The sequence below is a fragment of the Hippocampus bargibanti genome, linkage group LG17 (assembly GCF_051943395.1).
Source record: "Hippocampus bargibanti isolate YZ-2025 linkage group LG17, ASM5194339v1, whole genome shotgun sequence".
Classification (NCBI taxonomy): Eukaryota; Metazoa; Chordata; class Actinopteri; order Syngnathiformes; family Syngnathidae; genus Hippocampus; species Hippocampus bargibanti.
Genome location: NC_142750.1, coordinates 2965991 through 2982177, shown reverse-complemented (window position 1 = coordinate 2982177; position 16187 = coordinate 2965991). Strand labels below are relative to the sequence as shown.

General features: G+C 41.9%; 1 protein-coding gene across 2 annotated transcripts; it reads right to left on the bottom strand.

Annotated features, from left to right (window-relative positions):
* Positions 1-3877: 3877 nt before the first annotated feature.
* Positions 3878-16135, bottom strand: rnf216 (ring finger protein 216). 2 transcript variants are annotated; one of them, XM_089018327.1, is made up of 10 exons: positions 16025-16135; positions 15280-15411; positions 15066-15205; positions 14424-14561; positions 13865-14025; positions 13710-13788; positions 8345-8442; positions 6481-6703; positions 4346-4415; positions 3878-4281 (listed from the first exon to the last, which is right to left on the bottom strand). In XM_089018327.1, exons 2-10 carry the CDS (start codon positions 15344-15346, stop codon positions 4154-4156), a joined length of 1104 nt encoding a protein of 367 aa, XP_088874453.1. In that variant the 5' UTR covers positions 15347-15411; positions 16025-16135; the 3' UTR covers positions 3878-4153. The 2 variants fall into 2 exon arrangements, with proteins under 2 accessions (XP_088874453.1, XP_088874454.1); XM_089018328.1 differs by lacking the exons at positions 15280-15411; positions 16025-16135 and having other exon boundaries at positions 14895-15201.
* Positions 16136-16187: the final 52 nt, after the last annotated feature.

Genomic DNA, 16187 nt, shown 5'->3' with positions numbered 1-16187 from the left:
ACACTGCAGAGCCCCCGAGGGACGTCCAACATGGCAAAACAAACAGCTCTCCTCCCCCGATTTCCTGCTTTACGAACCATCCCAGAATCCCTCCGTCAGTCGACCCCCCTTGGTGCCCAAACCCGACCCCCGCCCGGGTCTCCATTCGTGCCCTTTGTACCACACTCCCACCTCGTAGTCCACTAAGCCTAAAAAGATGAGTCATACAAAATACATCCCAGAAATGGGAGCTAGCGGTTTGTGGCTAAAGCGTTCATGCTGGAGGCACAGCCGACCCCCCACTTTTTTTTCTGGGTTCACCCCAACCCCCCTTGAGCAAAAAAAGGAAAGGTTTTGGGGGAAGGGACAGCAGGGAGGCCGCGTTTGTGTGTGAAATGGCCGCTATCTCCACCCCCTGTTGCGGGGGGAGCTCATCTCCTTGTCACCATGGCAACCAAAAGAAGCTACGAATCAAGCTGGGTCGCCCGAACGTTTATAATAATCATAATACATTTAATTTAGAAGAGGCTTTCAAAACTCTCAAGGACACTTTACAGTCACGGGATATTTTTTCTGCGGGTGAGCAGCGGCAGCCACACGCGCCTGCGTTCACTCAACCCGGAAGTAACATAATAGATAGAAAACTAGCTAGCTACCAGATAGCCAATAGATAACCATCCAGCTAGATAGCTGATAGATAGCTAATAGATAGGTAATAGATAGCCAGCTAGCGAGCTAATAGATATTGCATTGTATTTTGGACAGCTGCCCTCATTTCAAGATCATATAACTCCAGACCTATATCACTTAGGAATTAACTTTTTTTTTCTAATAAAAGAAGAGAGTTTAAGGTTTTTTTTACGCTGCATCGAATGTTTATGTAGTCCTAAAACTCAATGTTTTTGTGGGTTCTGAAATTCCAGTGACAATGACAAAAACCCTGGCACTGAAATGGACACATTTTTGCACATCATACATAAATATAGACAAAATATAGAAACTATAAAAACAATATAAAATAACATAATAATAAAATATGTATATAAAATATATAGTAAAAATAGTAAATATAATAAAATCTAACATACAAGAATACATAATAAATAATAAGAAATATAGTAAAAATATCGAAAATATAATCAAATCTGACATAAATAATACATAATTAAATACAGTAAAAAAGTAGAAAATATAAAAATAATAACATAAAAGAATTATTATTATTATTATTATTATTATTATTATTATCAAGTTTATCATTAACAATGCAGATGGACGCTTGTGCGTCTGTTTTGTCTAATTGCGTGGACGTCTTGGCGAGCTCACACACGGAAAAAATGTGTGTGTGTGTGTGTTTCCTCTTAATGAATTTTACCACCCCCCCCTCACACCCTCTCAAATGGTGAGACAGGAGCCACTGGGTCAGTGGGTAATCTCTCAAGAGGGAGGGAATCAAACCCAGAATCCCCAAACACAAATTACATTTCATGTTAAAGAGATAACCACAAGTCAGGTCCATAAGGACAAAGCCCAATAAGCTGCTTAACTATTATTTCGCTCAACAAAAGAATAACATTTAACACATTCACTTCCAGACGGTGTGCAAAAATTTGTCCACTCCAGTGCCAGGGTTTTTGTCATTGTCACTCAAATTCCAGGACTCACAGCATATTGACTTTTAGGACTGCATAAAGACTCAATGCAGTGCAAGAAACCATAGTGGGCTATCTATTAGTTATTAGCTAGCTAATGTCGCTATCTAGCTGCCTACCTTGCTACATATATATTTTATATCTATTTGCTAACTAGCTATTTAGCTGGCTACCTAACTAGCTATCTATTTGCTATCGATTAGCCATCCTGCTGGCTACCTAACTAGCTATCTATATGCTATCGATTAGCTATGGTGCGAATGACTGCCGCTGCTCACCCACACACAAAAAAAAAAATCCAGTGACTGTAAAGTGTCCTTGAGAGTTTTGAAAGGCGCTTAGGCAATAAATGTATTATTATTATCATTATTCGTAGTAGTATTATTAGATGCTATTCATTCATCAGAAAAAATGGAGTTATCTGAGCTTGAAATGGGGGCGGCTGTCCAAAATACAATGCAAGACATATTGGTTTATATAATGCTTTATTTAACAACAACTGAAGCTGTAACAAAGCAATAACATGGAAAAAAGGGAAGGGGGAAAAAAAACATTGCCAGAGGCCATGGCCAGCGCTTTATTGGCACCCAAGGATGAAAAAAACAAAGCTATCTATTAGCACATGTAGCTGGCTATTTATTAGCTATATGGCTATCTAGCTGGTTAGCTGACTGTCTGGCTGGCTATTCATTGGCTATATGGCTATCTAGCTAGTTAGCTGGTTGTCTAGCTGGCTATCTGTTAGCTAGCTGGGTAGCTTTCTTTCTATTTGAGTTACTTACGGGTTGAGTGAACGCTGGCGCATGTGGCAGCCGCTTCTCACCCGCAGAAAAACCGATCCTGTGACTGTAAAGTGACCGTGAGAGTTTTGAAAGGCGCTTAGAAATGAAATGGTTTATTATTATTATTATTATAAAACCCGATTCCCCAAATTCGGGAATGGCGTTCCAACGCCATATTTCCAATTCCCAAATAAATTTGTGAATGGCAGTGAATGAGTTAATAGGTCGTAATTGTCATAACCGCATAACAAAAAGACACTGCGATTTTTCCCTTCAGCTTTGGTGCTAATCGGGTCTCTGGCAGCCTTATGCTTCCATTTTCGTTCCAAGTTAGCAAATATATGCTTTCTTCTTTGGCGTGAAGAAGCGCCACAGTTGAATTATTCACGTTGCTATGGTGACTGGGAGTAGAAAAGAGGTGCTGCATCTATCTTGGGGGTAGGGGGTCATTTGCGTTTCATAACAATAATAATAATGCGTTTAATTATAAACACCTTTCAAAACTCTCAAGGTCATTTTACAGTCACAGGATAAGTTTTTCTGTGGGTGAGCAGCGGCAGACACACGCGCCAGCGTTCACTCAACCAGGAAGTAAATACAGGTAACATCCCACTTACGAGCGGCTCGACTTACGACCACCCGTACTTACGACCACGACGTCCAGACCTTATTTTTAAAATTTTAATTCTACGCTTGGCACCGTAACACACATGACAATTTTGGCCGGCCAGCATCTCACTCTCACACAGCAATCGACCGTGTGATGGCACCAGAGGGGGAAGTTTACGAGTCATTTAGCCTCAGAGTCTCTATTCAACATTTTGAATGGATTTCGACTTACGACCGTTTGTTCGGAACGGAACTCGGTCGTAAGTCGGATGTTACCTGTAATATGACAACAAAAAGACACAGACAGCCATTCAATCTTCAGCATTTTCTGCTCACTCGTTGTCATACGAAGCAGTTCTAGGTGAAAGAGGAGAGGATCAAAGTGTCCATTTCACCAGTGGATCAGGGACGTCATGGTAGAATGTGTACCCCTCTGCTACAAGCTAAATGTTGAAAACAAACACAAAGCCGTAGCATCCATTGACGAAAAGAGACTCACATCTCCTGTCCCAGTTTGCGTGTCATTTAGCCTCAGAGTCTCTATTCAACATTTTGAATGCATTTCGACTTACGACCGTTTCGACTTACGACCGTTTGGTCGGAATGGAACTCGGTCGTAAGTTGGATGTTACCTGTAGATAGAAAGCTAGATAGCCAAGTTAGCCAACCGATAGGTAGTTAGACAGGTTGCCACTTAGATGGCTATATAGCTAATAGCTAGCAAGCTAGATAGTTAACTAATACACTGAATGTCACAATAAGTTTTTTTAAAGGTGCAAAATGAATTTTTTACAGATTTATTTAGTTAAAAAAAAAACACGTTTCGCTCAACAAAAAAAAAACTCAATTGAGCAATCCTTTCAGAATTGTATTTTATTTATTTTTGGAAACACGCGGAAAAACACAAGCCGGCGGCATCCACGGTTCTGTGTTAAAAGGCCAATTGTGAAGATGTTTGCGTTCAATCGACTCAATCGAGGTTTCACAGAAAGCGGAGGTATCAAGAAAACGGTCATCCCCCACCCATAAAATAAATCAAATTAAATTACATTGAAAAAAAAAAAAAAATTATGAGGCTTGGAAAACAGGAAGTGGATCTGAAGAGAGGGTGAATGGATGGTGGATGATGTGTTAAAAAGGGTAGCCTACACTGCGTGGGGAGGGCGGGAGGTTCTCGGGAGGCGGACCCACACGGGGATTCTTGATCTCTTGGACGTCCTTCGGGGGCGGGGCGACTCGCTTTCTGAGGTGATCTGAGGCTGTAAGAAAGCGTGAGTGAATGAATGACCCACGGTCTCGTTTACAAATTGCAGACGAGCTTACCTGCAATTTTTTTAGTCAACTGCACTTCTCCAACCTTCTGGATCTCCCGGATGTGGCGGTCGTCATCAAGCTACAAGGAACGTGCCCCACATACAAGCGCAACGTCTTTGCAGATTAACTCATTGACTGCCAGACCATGTTTTCAAAAATGTGTCCAGTCAAGTGCCAGGGTTTTTGTCGTTGTCACTCAAATGACAGCAGATGGAGTTTTAGGACCATATAAACGTTCAATGCAGTGGAAGAAACCTTAAGAAACCTCAATTCTTTCATTAGGAAAAAAGTTAATTCCTAAATGATGTGAGTCTGGAGTTATACGAGCTATAAATGAGGGCAGCTGTCCAAAATACACCAGGCCATAAAGTTGCCTGCCCCATTTTTCACAAGCTGAAACACAATAAGCCGACTAATCGCAAAAAAAAAAAGTATGAAGGATTGTTTGTTTATATTAAAGGACAACCGACACCATTTTTTTTGTTTCCTAACTGACATCAGTAAAACGATTTATAGCATCTAAAATACCCAAAACACGCAGGCTGATATTTTTAGTTAAATGCAAAACACCAATAAAAATGACTTAGTGTCCCAAAATTGCCACAAAATGAGCTCAGAATTGGGGCGATTCAAAAAGTCCCGCCCCCTTGTTCGTGACATCACGCCAGGATACTCCTTCACAAACTGCCTTGCTCCAGAATCAAAACAATGGCTTCAGATTCAGAGAAGATGCTTTCTTGTTACTCATCCAGTTATGAATATGATTCAATTACAGTAAAGTCTCGTTATATCGATATCGGTTATATCGATAGTCCCGCTTATTACGATACTATTTCTATGCACGCAAGGTGAAAATTACATGCGCGTAGGGTCGGATATATCGATAGTCCCGGTTATATCGATATTTTTTCGGACTCCCTTGAATATCGATATAACGAGACTTTACTGTAGTTCTGAAGAGGAAAGCATAAATGTTTGCAATCGATTAAAGAGGTCCTTCCGTCTCAATTCGAGCCGTCTGGACTCCAATTTAGCGTCCAGAAAATGCACAAGATGGCGCCCAAGCTCCATTGGAAATGGGCTGATTTGTCCGCTGGGAATTTTGCGTGTAAACCGACACCATCTTTATGCGACGTTTTGTAAGTTGTATGCCTGACGTCAAAGTTGTACGCCCCTGGCGTCTGGGCAGATGTTATTTCAGACAATGATATTACACTTTCAAAACAGCTAAAGCTGGAACAAAGCGCTAATATGGAAAAACAACATGGAAGTGAAAAAAAAAAAAACATTGTCAGAGGCCATGGCCACAGCTTTAACGGCACCCAAACAAGAAAAAAAAAACAATGGCGCTCTGTCATACAGTGAGACCTCAACTTACGAACTTAATTGGTTGCCAGACAGAGTGTGTAAGGCGAAAAGTGTGTATCTCAAAAAACATTTTCCCATAGGAAACCATTAAAATGGGAATAATCCGTTCCCGGGTTTCCATAAAATATACTTTTCAACTAAATAAGTCTTAAAACTACACACAACATACCTTATTCTATGTATAATAAATGTGCTATTGTATTGTAATGAAAAAAATACACTGCATTGTATCATAAAGTCACTTTATTTACATAGGTCGAAGGTCAAAGGGAATTGCTGTTTGGAAAGAGAGGCGCATAACATGAGGACTGTAATTAAAGAAATAAACTATGCTGTAAAATAAAGTTTTATTTACCATTTTGATGGTCGTTGATGGCTTATGGACGGAGAGTCACCTTCCATAAGGACTGTTGGTAACTTAACCTCTGGTGCTGTTCGGTCGTGTGCTTCCGCCGAAGATCACTCCGCCAGCCGTGGTGGGTGTGTATTATGTAAATAGTTCTTATTATAAGGTTTAATTTTCATAAATTTGACGTTTGTAAGACGAAAAGTTTGTAAGTTAAGGTTTGTAAGTTGAGGTCTCACTGTATTTTCAGTTCTAGAATAAATTCGTGAATGGCAGTGAATGAGTTCAAACAAAATTCTAATGAAAAAAACTCAAAACTAACACTAATAATCCCTAATAAAATCTGAGGCAAAATAAAGGATTGCACCCCCCCCCCGCGCCCCCCAAAAAAAAAGATCAAAAGGGACTCTAAAAATCAGTGTGTGCGTACCGTGGGATCCGTCCAGAGGGAACATTTATGGCAATGCCGGCAAGGAGCCCCCGGGGAGCGAAAGTGCTGGCAGAAGTGGTTGTATAGAACGATGGGCTGTCGGCAGAGGTAGCACATGGACGTGCCGCAGCGACACGATATGCGGTTGCAACCCCCCGACTTGACCAGGCCGATGCCGCAAATGATGCACTTCCTCACCCTGGCGGCCGTCATGTGCTCCTCACTGAGACAAAAGAGATAAGACGGTTATTGTTAACTCATTCGCTGCCGGACGATGTGCAAAAATGTGTCCAATCCAGTGCCAGGGTTTTTGTCATTGTCACTGAAATTCCAGGACCCGCAGAATATGCCGTTTTAGGACTACATAAACATTAAATGCAGCGTCAGAAACCTTAATAATAATAATAATAATCCATTTCCGGAAATCCACTTCCAGAAATTACGGTAGTCATGTGAAATGCTAAAATCTGGCTGTCTATCTGGCTGGCTCTCTGGCGGGCTACCTAGCGAGCACTTTATTTGCTATCTATTAGCTATGTAGCTGGCTCACTAGCTATCTGGCTAGCTATCTGTTAGATATCCTAGCTATCTGTTAGATATCCTTATCCTGTAAAGTGACCTTGAGAGTTTTGGAAGGTGCTTATAAATGATATGTATTATTATTATTATTATTACTCATTAATTATTAATCAGTAATTAATACTAATTATTCTTGATTATTGATTATTAATAACTAATTATTATTATTATTAGCTGGCTAGTTAGCTTTCTATGAGTGGGTCGAGTGAACCCTGGCGCGTATGGCTGCCGCTGCTCACCCGCAGAAAAACTTATCTTGGGACTGTCAAGTGTCCTTGAGAGTTTTGAAAGGCGCTTATAAATGAAATGTATTTTTATTATGATAAAAATTTGTAGCCTGGTGCTAATTATCAAATCGATCCGGAGATGTTTCTAACCAGGCCACTTCCTGTCTCTGTCATCACCAGGAAGTAAGAGGAGCTGCTTAATGGCTCAAAACAGGAAGTTCAGCCACGGGAAGCAGCTGGCTTCCTGTCATGCGATTTAGCAGCATCATCTTTGGTGTATAGAAGGGAAAGGATGATGTGATGGGTGAGTTTAAAGGACAACCGACATCACATTTTTGTTTCCTAACTGACATCAGAAAAACGTTTGATAGCATCTAAAATACCCAAAACACGCAGTATGATATTTTTAGTCAAATGCAAAACACAAATAAAAATGACTTAAAGTGTCCAAAATCTGCAAAAAAATGAGCTGCGAATTGGGCATTTTCAGAAAGTCCCGCCCCCAGTTCGTAATATCACTTTCTTGTTCCACATCCAGTTATGAATATGATTCAAATAGTTCTGAAGAGATAAGCATACATGTTTGAAATCGATTAAAGAATTTATTCCGTGCCATTTTGAGGCAACATTGGGGGGAAATGTCTCACCAAAAAAGAGGCAGAAAATGGCGACCAAGCTCCTGTGAGGAACTAATCAGCCTGTTTCCACAGGCTGATAAATTCCTTATATGGCGCTTGGTCGCCCTCTTGTGGCTCTTTTTGGTGCAATACGGCATTTTCAGACCAAACAAGCACAGCAAAATGCATTGACGTGATGGAAGGACTGCTACAATGTGTCCTTTTTTTCGGTCAGGGGCGTTCCTTGAGTGACGTCACGTACGAACTCGTCGCCAATTCAAAAACAAGACTTCCGGAATATTCAGCACGAGTCTTAAAACGTAAAGTATAGCTATATGCGGTGGAATCTTTGTAAAATACGCTCAGTAGAAGTCATTTGAAGCCATTTCACAAATTATGGACACAACTTGTCCGGAGACGTCCGTTGTCCTTTAAACTTACATGGTCACCCTCATTCGGGTCACGTCTTTCCCCAGGACTTGCTCGCACGTCTTCCCCACGTGCTGTTCCCATTGCATTTGGCACTTTCGGCAGCTTTTCTACACGGCGAGACACAAACAAAAATAAAATACAATTGTTGATTTTTTTTTTTTTTTTTTACCGGAGTAAAAAAAAAAAAAAAAAAATCAGTCTGCATTGCAGACACCGCAAGGTGTGGCCCTGCAATGTGCGCACGCGGGGCTGGATTTGCCCCTTTTACCAAGTGCACGGTTGCCCAGCAACTGCAAATCCATCCTCTGCGCTTCAGCATCATTCCGTGCACATGCTTCAACTGGTGCTAATCGCTAAGTAGAGGTGGGTATCATCAATATTTATGCCATAGTTTATCTCCTTTGAGGACTGCTTCGGGGGGGGTTGCGTGAATGTTCTCTTTCAGTCAAGGTCAAATGAAGGACAGGGCGGGAGAGAGGGGGGGTGGATGGAGGAAGAAAAAAAAAATCTGGAACTTAACTCATTCACTGCCATTCACAAATTTATTCAAGAATTGAAAATATGATGTAGAACGCCATTCCCAAATTTGTTTTTCATGCTTGCGTGCTGATAAAGCGCTGTCCATGGCCTCCGGTAATGTTTTTTTTCTTCCTTCCATAAGGGGGATAACAGCTGTTGTTAACACGCTAGATAAACCAATATGTATGTCTTGTATTTTGGACAGCCGCCCTCATTTCAAACTCAGCTAACTCCAGACCCCTATAATTTAGGAATTAACTTTTTTTTGTAAGGTGCTTATAAATGAAATGTATGATATGATGATGATATAAAACTCAATATTTTGTGGGGCCTGGAATTCGAGTGACAATGACAAAAACCCTGGCATTAGTGTGGACACATGTTTGCACATTGTCTGGCGGTGAATGAGTTAAAAGGTCCGAGAATTTGAAACATGAAAATGTGACATGGTGCAGAAATGTGATTGGACAAAAAAAAGGGGTCTCACAAATGGGGGTTGATAAGAACGTGTGTGTGTGTGTGTGTGTGTGTGTGTGTGTGTGTGTGGTTAACCATTGCCCCCTACTGTTCAAAGTTTACCAGAACGCATTGCTGCTTCATGGCACACGCACACAAAACACACACACACACACACACACACACACACACACACACACACACACACACACACACACACACACACACACACACACACACACACACACACACACACACACACACACACACACACACACACACACACACACACACACACGCGAGCGAAGACCACGAATTACGATGCAGCCCACGTTGGCTGTGTCAAGCCTCGGCTTGTGCCGCTTCTCAGCTCGTGTCCCTCCGGTGCTAACTTGCCACAACACGTCGTCGTCCTTTTGGTTTTGCCATTCCTTCATTCATACCGTGTCTTTCCCCCCCCTTCTCCCCTTCCCCTCCCATTTTATTTTGTCTGCACATTAGCTTTTAAAGGACAACCGACATCACTTTTTTGTTTCCTAACTGACATCAGAAAAACGTTTTATAGCATCTAAAATACCCAAAACACGCAGTATGATATTTTAGTCAAATGCAAAACACCAATAAAAATGACTTAAAGTGTCTAAAAACTACTTCACTTTGAAACCGGAAGTGGCCAGTTTCAGAAGGTCCCGCCCCCTTGTTCGTGACGTCACCCCAAGACGTCTTGCCTTGCTGGAGAATCAAAACAATGGCTTCAGATTCGGAAAAGATGCTTTCTTGTTACACATCCAGTTATGAATATGATTCAAATAGTTCTAAAGAGGAAAGCATACATGTTTGCAATCGATTAAAGAATTTATTCCGTGTCATTTTGAGCCATCAGGGGTGGGGAATGTCGCACCGAAAAAAGGCAGAAAATGGCGACAAAGCCCTGTAAAGAATTAATCATCCCGTTTCCACAGGCTGATTAATTCCTTACATGGAGCTTTGTCGCCCTCTTCTGCCTCTTTTTGGTCCTACACAAAGTTTTCAGAGCAAACAAAGTACAGCAAAATGCATTGACGTGATGGAAGGACTGCTACAATGTGTCCTTTTTTCGGTCAGGGGCGTTCCTTCAGTGACGTCTCGTACGGACTCGTCACCAACTCAAAAACAAGACTTCCGGAATATTCAGCGCGAGTCTCAAAACGTAAAATATAGCAATATGCGGCGGAATCTTTGTAAAATACGCTCAGTAAAAGTCATTTGAAGACATTTTACAAATTATGGACACAACTTGTCTGGAGACGTCCGTTTAAGGGTGGTACAAGCCCTATAGCTGAGGTTGCGAAGGGGTTAGGGGGGAGGTTGCATTGTGCCATGGTCGCCATTTACATTATAGGCGGCTCACAGGGAAGAATTTATTTCCTTCTTGCGAATGTACGGCGGCTGCGGGACAAAGACAAATTTCCACTGGCCTACTTTTTTTTTTTTTTTGCCGTGGAGAAATTCTATACAGGCCAGGAACCGGCTTGTTCAGATGTGCTTAGAAGCACATGTGGAATACATTAAGGGGACGGCGGGATGGAAAGGGGAGGAGAAATTGGGTCAGGCTTGATGAGCAGCACATTTGAAATAGAAAAGGAAGTGCTGTCGGCCAATGGGAAAACGGCGGAGGGGCGCGGGGGAGAACGCCTTACCAATGGAGGGTGCAGGGGGGGGGTGTCAATTACATAATAAGGCGGCAACCGCTTGGGGCGGTGGCCAAGGCTGAAATGCAAAAATAAAAAATAAAAAAACTATCAATCATTCTGATCGAACTGAACCACTAAAACTAAAAATGGAAGTTGAATTCACGTGAGGTTTTAGCAACACACACAAAAAAACAAACAAAAAGCCACCTGCGCTTTTCAGCCAATGTGCTCCATTTTGAACAAAACGTCTTTGTAAGCTCTCAGTCATACAGGAGCGGTCCATCGATGAAAAGGTTTCTTCAGCCGTCATCTGTACAAATTTGAAGGTGTCGGACGTTTCGCTTCTTATCTAAGATGCTTCGTCAGCAAACTAAAGTCTTGTGCTGGTAGTTTAGTCCCTATATATATATCCCTACTGTCCAGACATGGCGGTGCCGGACTATGCTATGATAGGTCCCTGATCTCCGGTTGTGGGGAGCAAAGGACTACTCCCTGCAGCTCCACTGAATGTTCCTATTGTCCTGACTAACGACTGGCCTGATTGCCCCACTCCCTCCGGTATCACCTCATCAGTATTACCAGTGTCTGAAACTCATGACAAAAAGTTAGTGGACACCTGGGGAGACAACTCTGAAAAGTTGCAGGCCTGATTTTTCACAACTTAAAACAAATAAACACGTCTAATCGCTAACAAAAAAAAGTTTTTTTTTTAATTAAGGAAGTACCGACCACAAATGCACCCTTGCATAATTTATAGCAAATATACCTTGCCGAGACGTTTTGAAAGAGGCAGACGCTATTTCAAACACTGGTATTACTCATCCTATGTTGCCTAAGCAGGCTGTTGTAGGAACGATCCAAATTGAACCTCACCCCACCAATGGCGATTTAGTGAAGGGTTTTGCTGTTTTATGAAAATGGCTTCTTTTACTCCCCTTTCAAACCATCTATGTTCTTTTGCTAAGCTTTTAATCTCATTGTCGTCAAATGAGTGCTTGCTAGTTTTTAGGTGCATATGTACTGCCGTTTGAGGCCCACTACTATTATCCTTGCGATGTTGATAAAGTCTTGGATTGGATTGGATATGCCTTTATTAGTCTCACAGTGGAGAAATTTACATTTCACAGCAGCAAAGTGATATGAAAGTGCGAAATACATGAGCTGCTGGAAAGGCAGCCACTCTCGCGGCGCCGTCTTGAAGGCTAAATAACAAATAATATGACAGCATAGAGACAATATGACAAAACAAAGACACAGAGCGACATTCATTCTTCAGGACTTGCTGTACCCTCTTTGTGATGACATGAAACAGTCTGTCAGTCTGTCTGTGTTTGTCTTTTTTTGACAATTTGTTTCGTCTCCCCAATGTACTGCTCTTTACAATTTTCATTCTTACAATGTATTGAATAAACTCTATTACTTTGTTTTTCAATTGGCAGCCTATCTTTTTTTTTTAATCTATTTTGAACAAAATGTGACCATCATTTGCAACTGCTGTACATCAAGACACTCCCCCAGTGCCGAAAGGGTGTTGTTGGGTGTGTGCCTCGGTTTAAATGATGTGCAGCTGGTGAGTGCAGCGTTGTCCTTCAAAAGTAAAGAGCACCACCTACGGCCTTAAAAGTGGAAGTGCGTTTGGATTACCGCAAGCGGTACTTTTTCACCCGTGCACAGGGATGCATCTGGGAAATTAAAAAAAGGGGGCCAGATGGCCCCTTGATGTGGTAAAAGGGGGCCAAATTCTAAAATTGATGGGACCCTAAATTGCTGAAGGATAAGAATAGCTAGGTAGCCAGTAACAATGACCTCGTTCAAATGGGAATACGTCAAATAGATCAAGTTAGCTAGCTTGCTAATAGATAACTAAAAGATAGCTTGCTAGCTAGTTAAGACAGCTAATAGATAGCAAATAGATAGCAAGCTACGTAGCCAGCAACGGTGACCCCGTTCAACCGGGGAATAACTCGGTGTAAGGAATTAATCAGCCCGTGGAAACGGGCGGATTAATGCCTTACACGGAGCTTTGTCGCCATTTTCTGCCTTTTTTTGGGTGCGACATTCCCCCTCCCCTATTGCCTCAAATTGACACGGAATAAATTCTTTAATCGATTGTAAACATGTATGCTTTCCTCTTCAGAACTATTTGAATCATATTCATAACTGGATGAGTAACAACAAAGCATATTCTCCGAATCTGAAGCCATTGTTTTGATTCTCCAGCAATGCAAGACGTCTTGGGGTGACGTCACGAACAAGGGGGCGGGACCTTCTGAAACTGAAACTTTCCGAGGTCATTTTGAAGTAGTTTTGGGACACTTTAACTCATTGTTATTGGTGTTTTGCATTTGACTAAAAATATCATACTGCGTTTTTTTTGGGTATTTTAGATGCTATAAAACGTTTTTCTGATGTAAGTTAGGAAAGAAAAAAGTGATGTCGGTTGTCCTTTAAGATGCCAAGATTTTCAACTGGGAGTTCACAGTGAAGATATGTATGTGTATGATCCCGATAAAGGGGATTGAGAGACTGCATTGCCCCCCCCCAACCCCCACCCAGCATTCCTCAGCCAGCGAGGGGGAGAAGGTCGTGATAAGACACGATGCCTTCTCCACATTGAACCACTTGGTTCCCATCAATCCTTGTTCTCAAACATTGGTTGAACTCTGACCCCCCCCATTGTTATTCCTCGCACACGACGACACAAATGAAGCAAATAAAGGACTGACCTTGCGACAAAGAGGATTGGGGCAGCTAAAAAGAGACATGTCCTTATCCAACAAGGCCGGAAAGTTGCAGAAGGGACACCTGGCAGAGGAAAGGGAGACAAATGTTACGTAACAACTTCAAAAAAAAAAAAAAGGCGCAACGACATCACTCTTACCGGACGAGCTCGTCGGCGCTGGTGGTGGCTACGACGACGGCGACGGCCTCCTCCCCCTGCCTTTCGTAGTATTTGCAAAGGATGTTTTCTGGGAGGACTTTCTCCAGTTCGCTGACCGGGTATGAGGAGAGGCAGCCCGAGGTCATGCAGCTTAGCTCTGACTGTTGAGAGAATGCAAACACATGATTCACCAAGGAGAATATGCCAGCACTGTTTTTGATCGGGAGGAATGTTGATGCCATTTGACTGTCATCGCCAGACAGGTCATTGTGCTGTTTTTGCGCCTGTAATGTGCAGCGTCATCACCACCTCAAAAACAAGACTTCCTGAATATTCAGCGCGAGTCTTAAAACGTAAAATATAACTCTATGCCGTGGAATCTTTGTAAAATACACTCAGTAGAAGTCATTTGAAGCGATTTTACAAATTATGGACACAACTTGTCCGGAGGCGTCAGTTGTCCTTTAAGGATTTTTATAAACATCATTTCAGACAAATAGAAAAAAAAAACTAACCTGATAACCTTCGTAAAAAGGTCTTTGTGTTATGAAAGACGTACCTTCCCCGAGCCAAACACGGCCTCTTGAGCGTATTTGACGAGACATTCTTGACAGAACAAGTGGCCGTCCGAACACTGCGTCATTTTCTCAAAGGCAACCTCACCGTAGCAACAGCCACACTCAATCGGTTGGCTGTCCTGGACAAACGGATTGACAATCAAAGAAGCGGGATATGTAACAAAGTCACGACTGGAGTCAAAATCATTTTCAGAAATGATCAGAAAATGTACCAAGGGTGGAAAAAAAGCCCCGGCAGATTTATCAACAAAAAAACGAAACCCAAATAAATTGGAGAATGGCGCCCTATGTCATATTTTCAATTCCCGAATATCAGTGAATGAGTTAAAGGACAACCGACATCACTCATACAATAACTCAGATAAACGTTTTATAGCATCTAAAATACCCAAAACACGCAGTATGATATTTTTAGTCAAATGCAAAAATGACTTATAGTGTTCAAAAACTACTTCAAATTGAACCCGGAAGTGGGCAGTTTCAGAAGGTCCCGCCCCCTTGTTCGTGGTGTCACCCCAAGACGATGTCCAAGCTGGAGAATGAGAATGAGTGAATGAGTTAAAATGCAAGGACATTGTGACATCCTGGATTGAGTTCTCCTATAGGAAAGCATGGTTTCTTCCTTGTAATATGCGGATATCATCATCATCTCCAGCAGCATCGTCATCCGAAACTAATACAGGACTGCGAGGTACCAAAGTCACAGTTTCCTCATCAGAGTCATCAGAAATGGTGATCAGCTCCCTCCAATCGCCTCTGGAGCCTAAACAAACCCGTTCATTGACATGATCACGACGTGCTGAATAGGCAATTTTGAAAGAAAAACGGAAATTTTACCTTGACTTGGGTGGATGTTGAAACTTGCCATATGAATGACATTGTCATCAATGCATCCATCTGCCATGATGATACATAATTTTCCACACCATTAAAATCATCTGGTGGACAGTTGATGCTTGATTACACGATCTAGAACACACAGTACACAAGTACAGTACGTGGTTGGAAGGGTTACTTTAAAGGACAACCGACATCACTTTTTTGTTTCCTACCTGACATCAGAAAAACGTTTGATAGCATCTAAAATACCCAAAACACACAAATGATTATCAAAACTTTCATAACTTTGCTGCTGTGAAATGTAAATTTCTGCACTGCGAGACTAATAAAGGCAAATCCAATCCAATCCAAAACCACTTACGACGTCCATCTGACAAGAGTGAAATAGGAACTGAAAATGGCGAACTGTAGACATTAACGCTAACGTTCCGCGTGGGGAGGAAGCCGACGTGAAAAAGATACGCATTTTGAATCATATATCGATATTTCCACGCAAATCAAATATAAATACGTACACGGAAAAGCCAAATGCGGACATCAACGCTAACGTTAATGAGCCATGCTAACCAGCCAGCTAGCAAGTGGGGGTAAGTCAAAGTCAGCTTTATTGTCAAATATGCTAATATGCATTTTTAGTCAGTTAGGGGACTTCCAAATTAGTAGCCACAACCGTTTCTCAAACCACGCACGTGCTATAATGGTTGAGAACGTTAGTTAGAAAGATAACAAAACATGAAAATACCGTTGCTTCTTGCTGGAACGCCAAAATTATCGGTTTCCTTTGCGGACTGATAGAACGCGGAAAAGCAAAACAAGCAGACAAAATAAGATCATATGGGATGTTAGTGACGTCAACGCACACAAATCTGTGGTGACCGTCATGGCGTGCTGGGAAATGTAGTCCT

Bases quoted from the DNA above. Each gene is read 5' to 3' on its own strand.
- rnf216 (XM_089018327.1), bottom strand. From the start codon at position 15,346: ATGGCAGATGGATGCATTGATGACAATGTCATTCATATGGCAAGTTTC. The intron at 13,789-13,864 runs GTAAGAGTGATG...TTCCTCTGCCAG, and splicing joins AGCGCCGACGAGCTCGTCCG to GTGTCCCTTCTGCAACTTTC. The intron at 4,282-4,345 runs GTAAGCTCGTCT...GCTTTCTTACAG, and splicing joins GTTGACTAAAAAAATTGCAG to CCTCAGATCACCTCAGAAAG.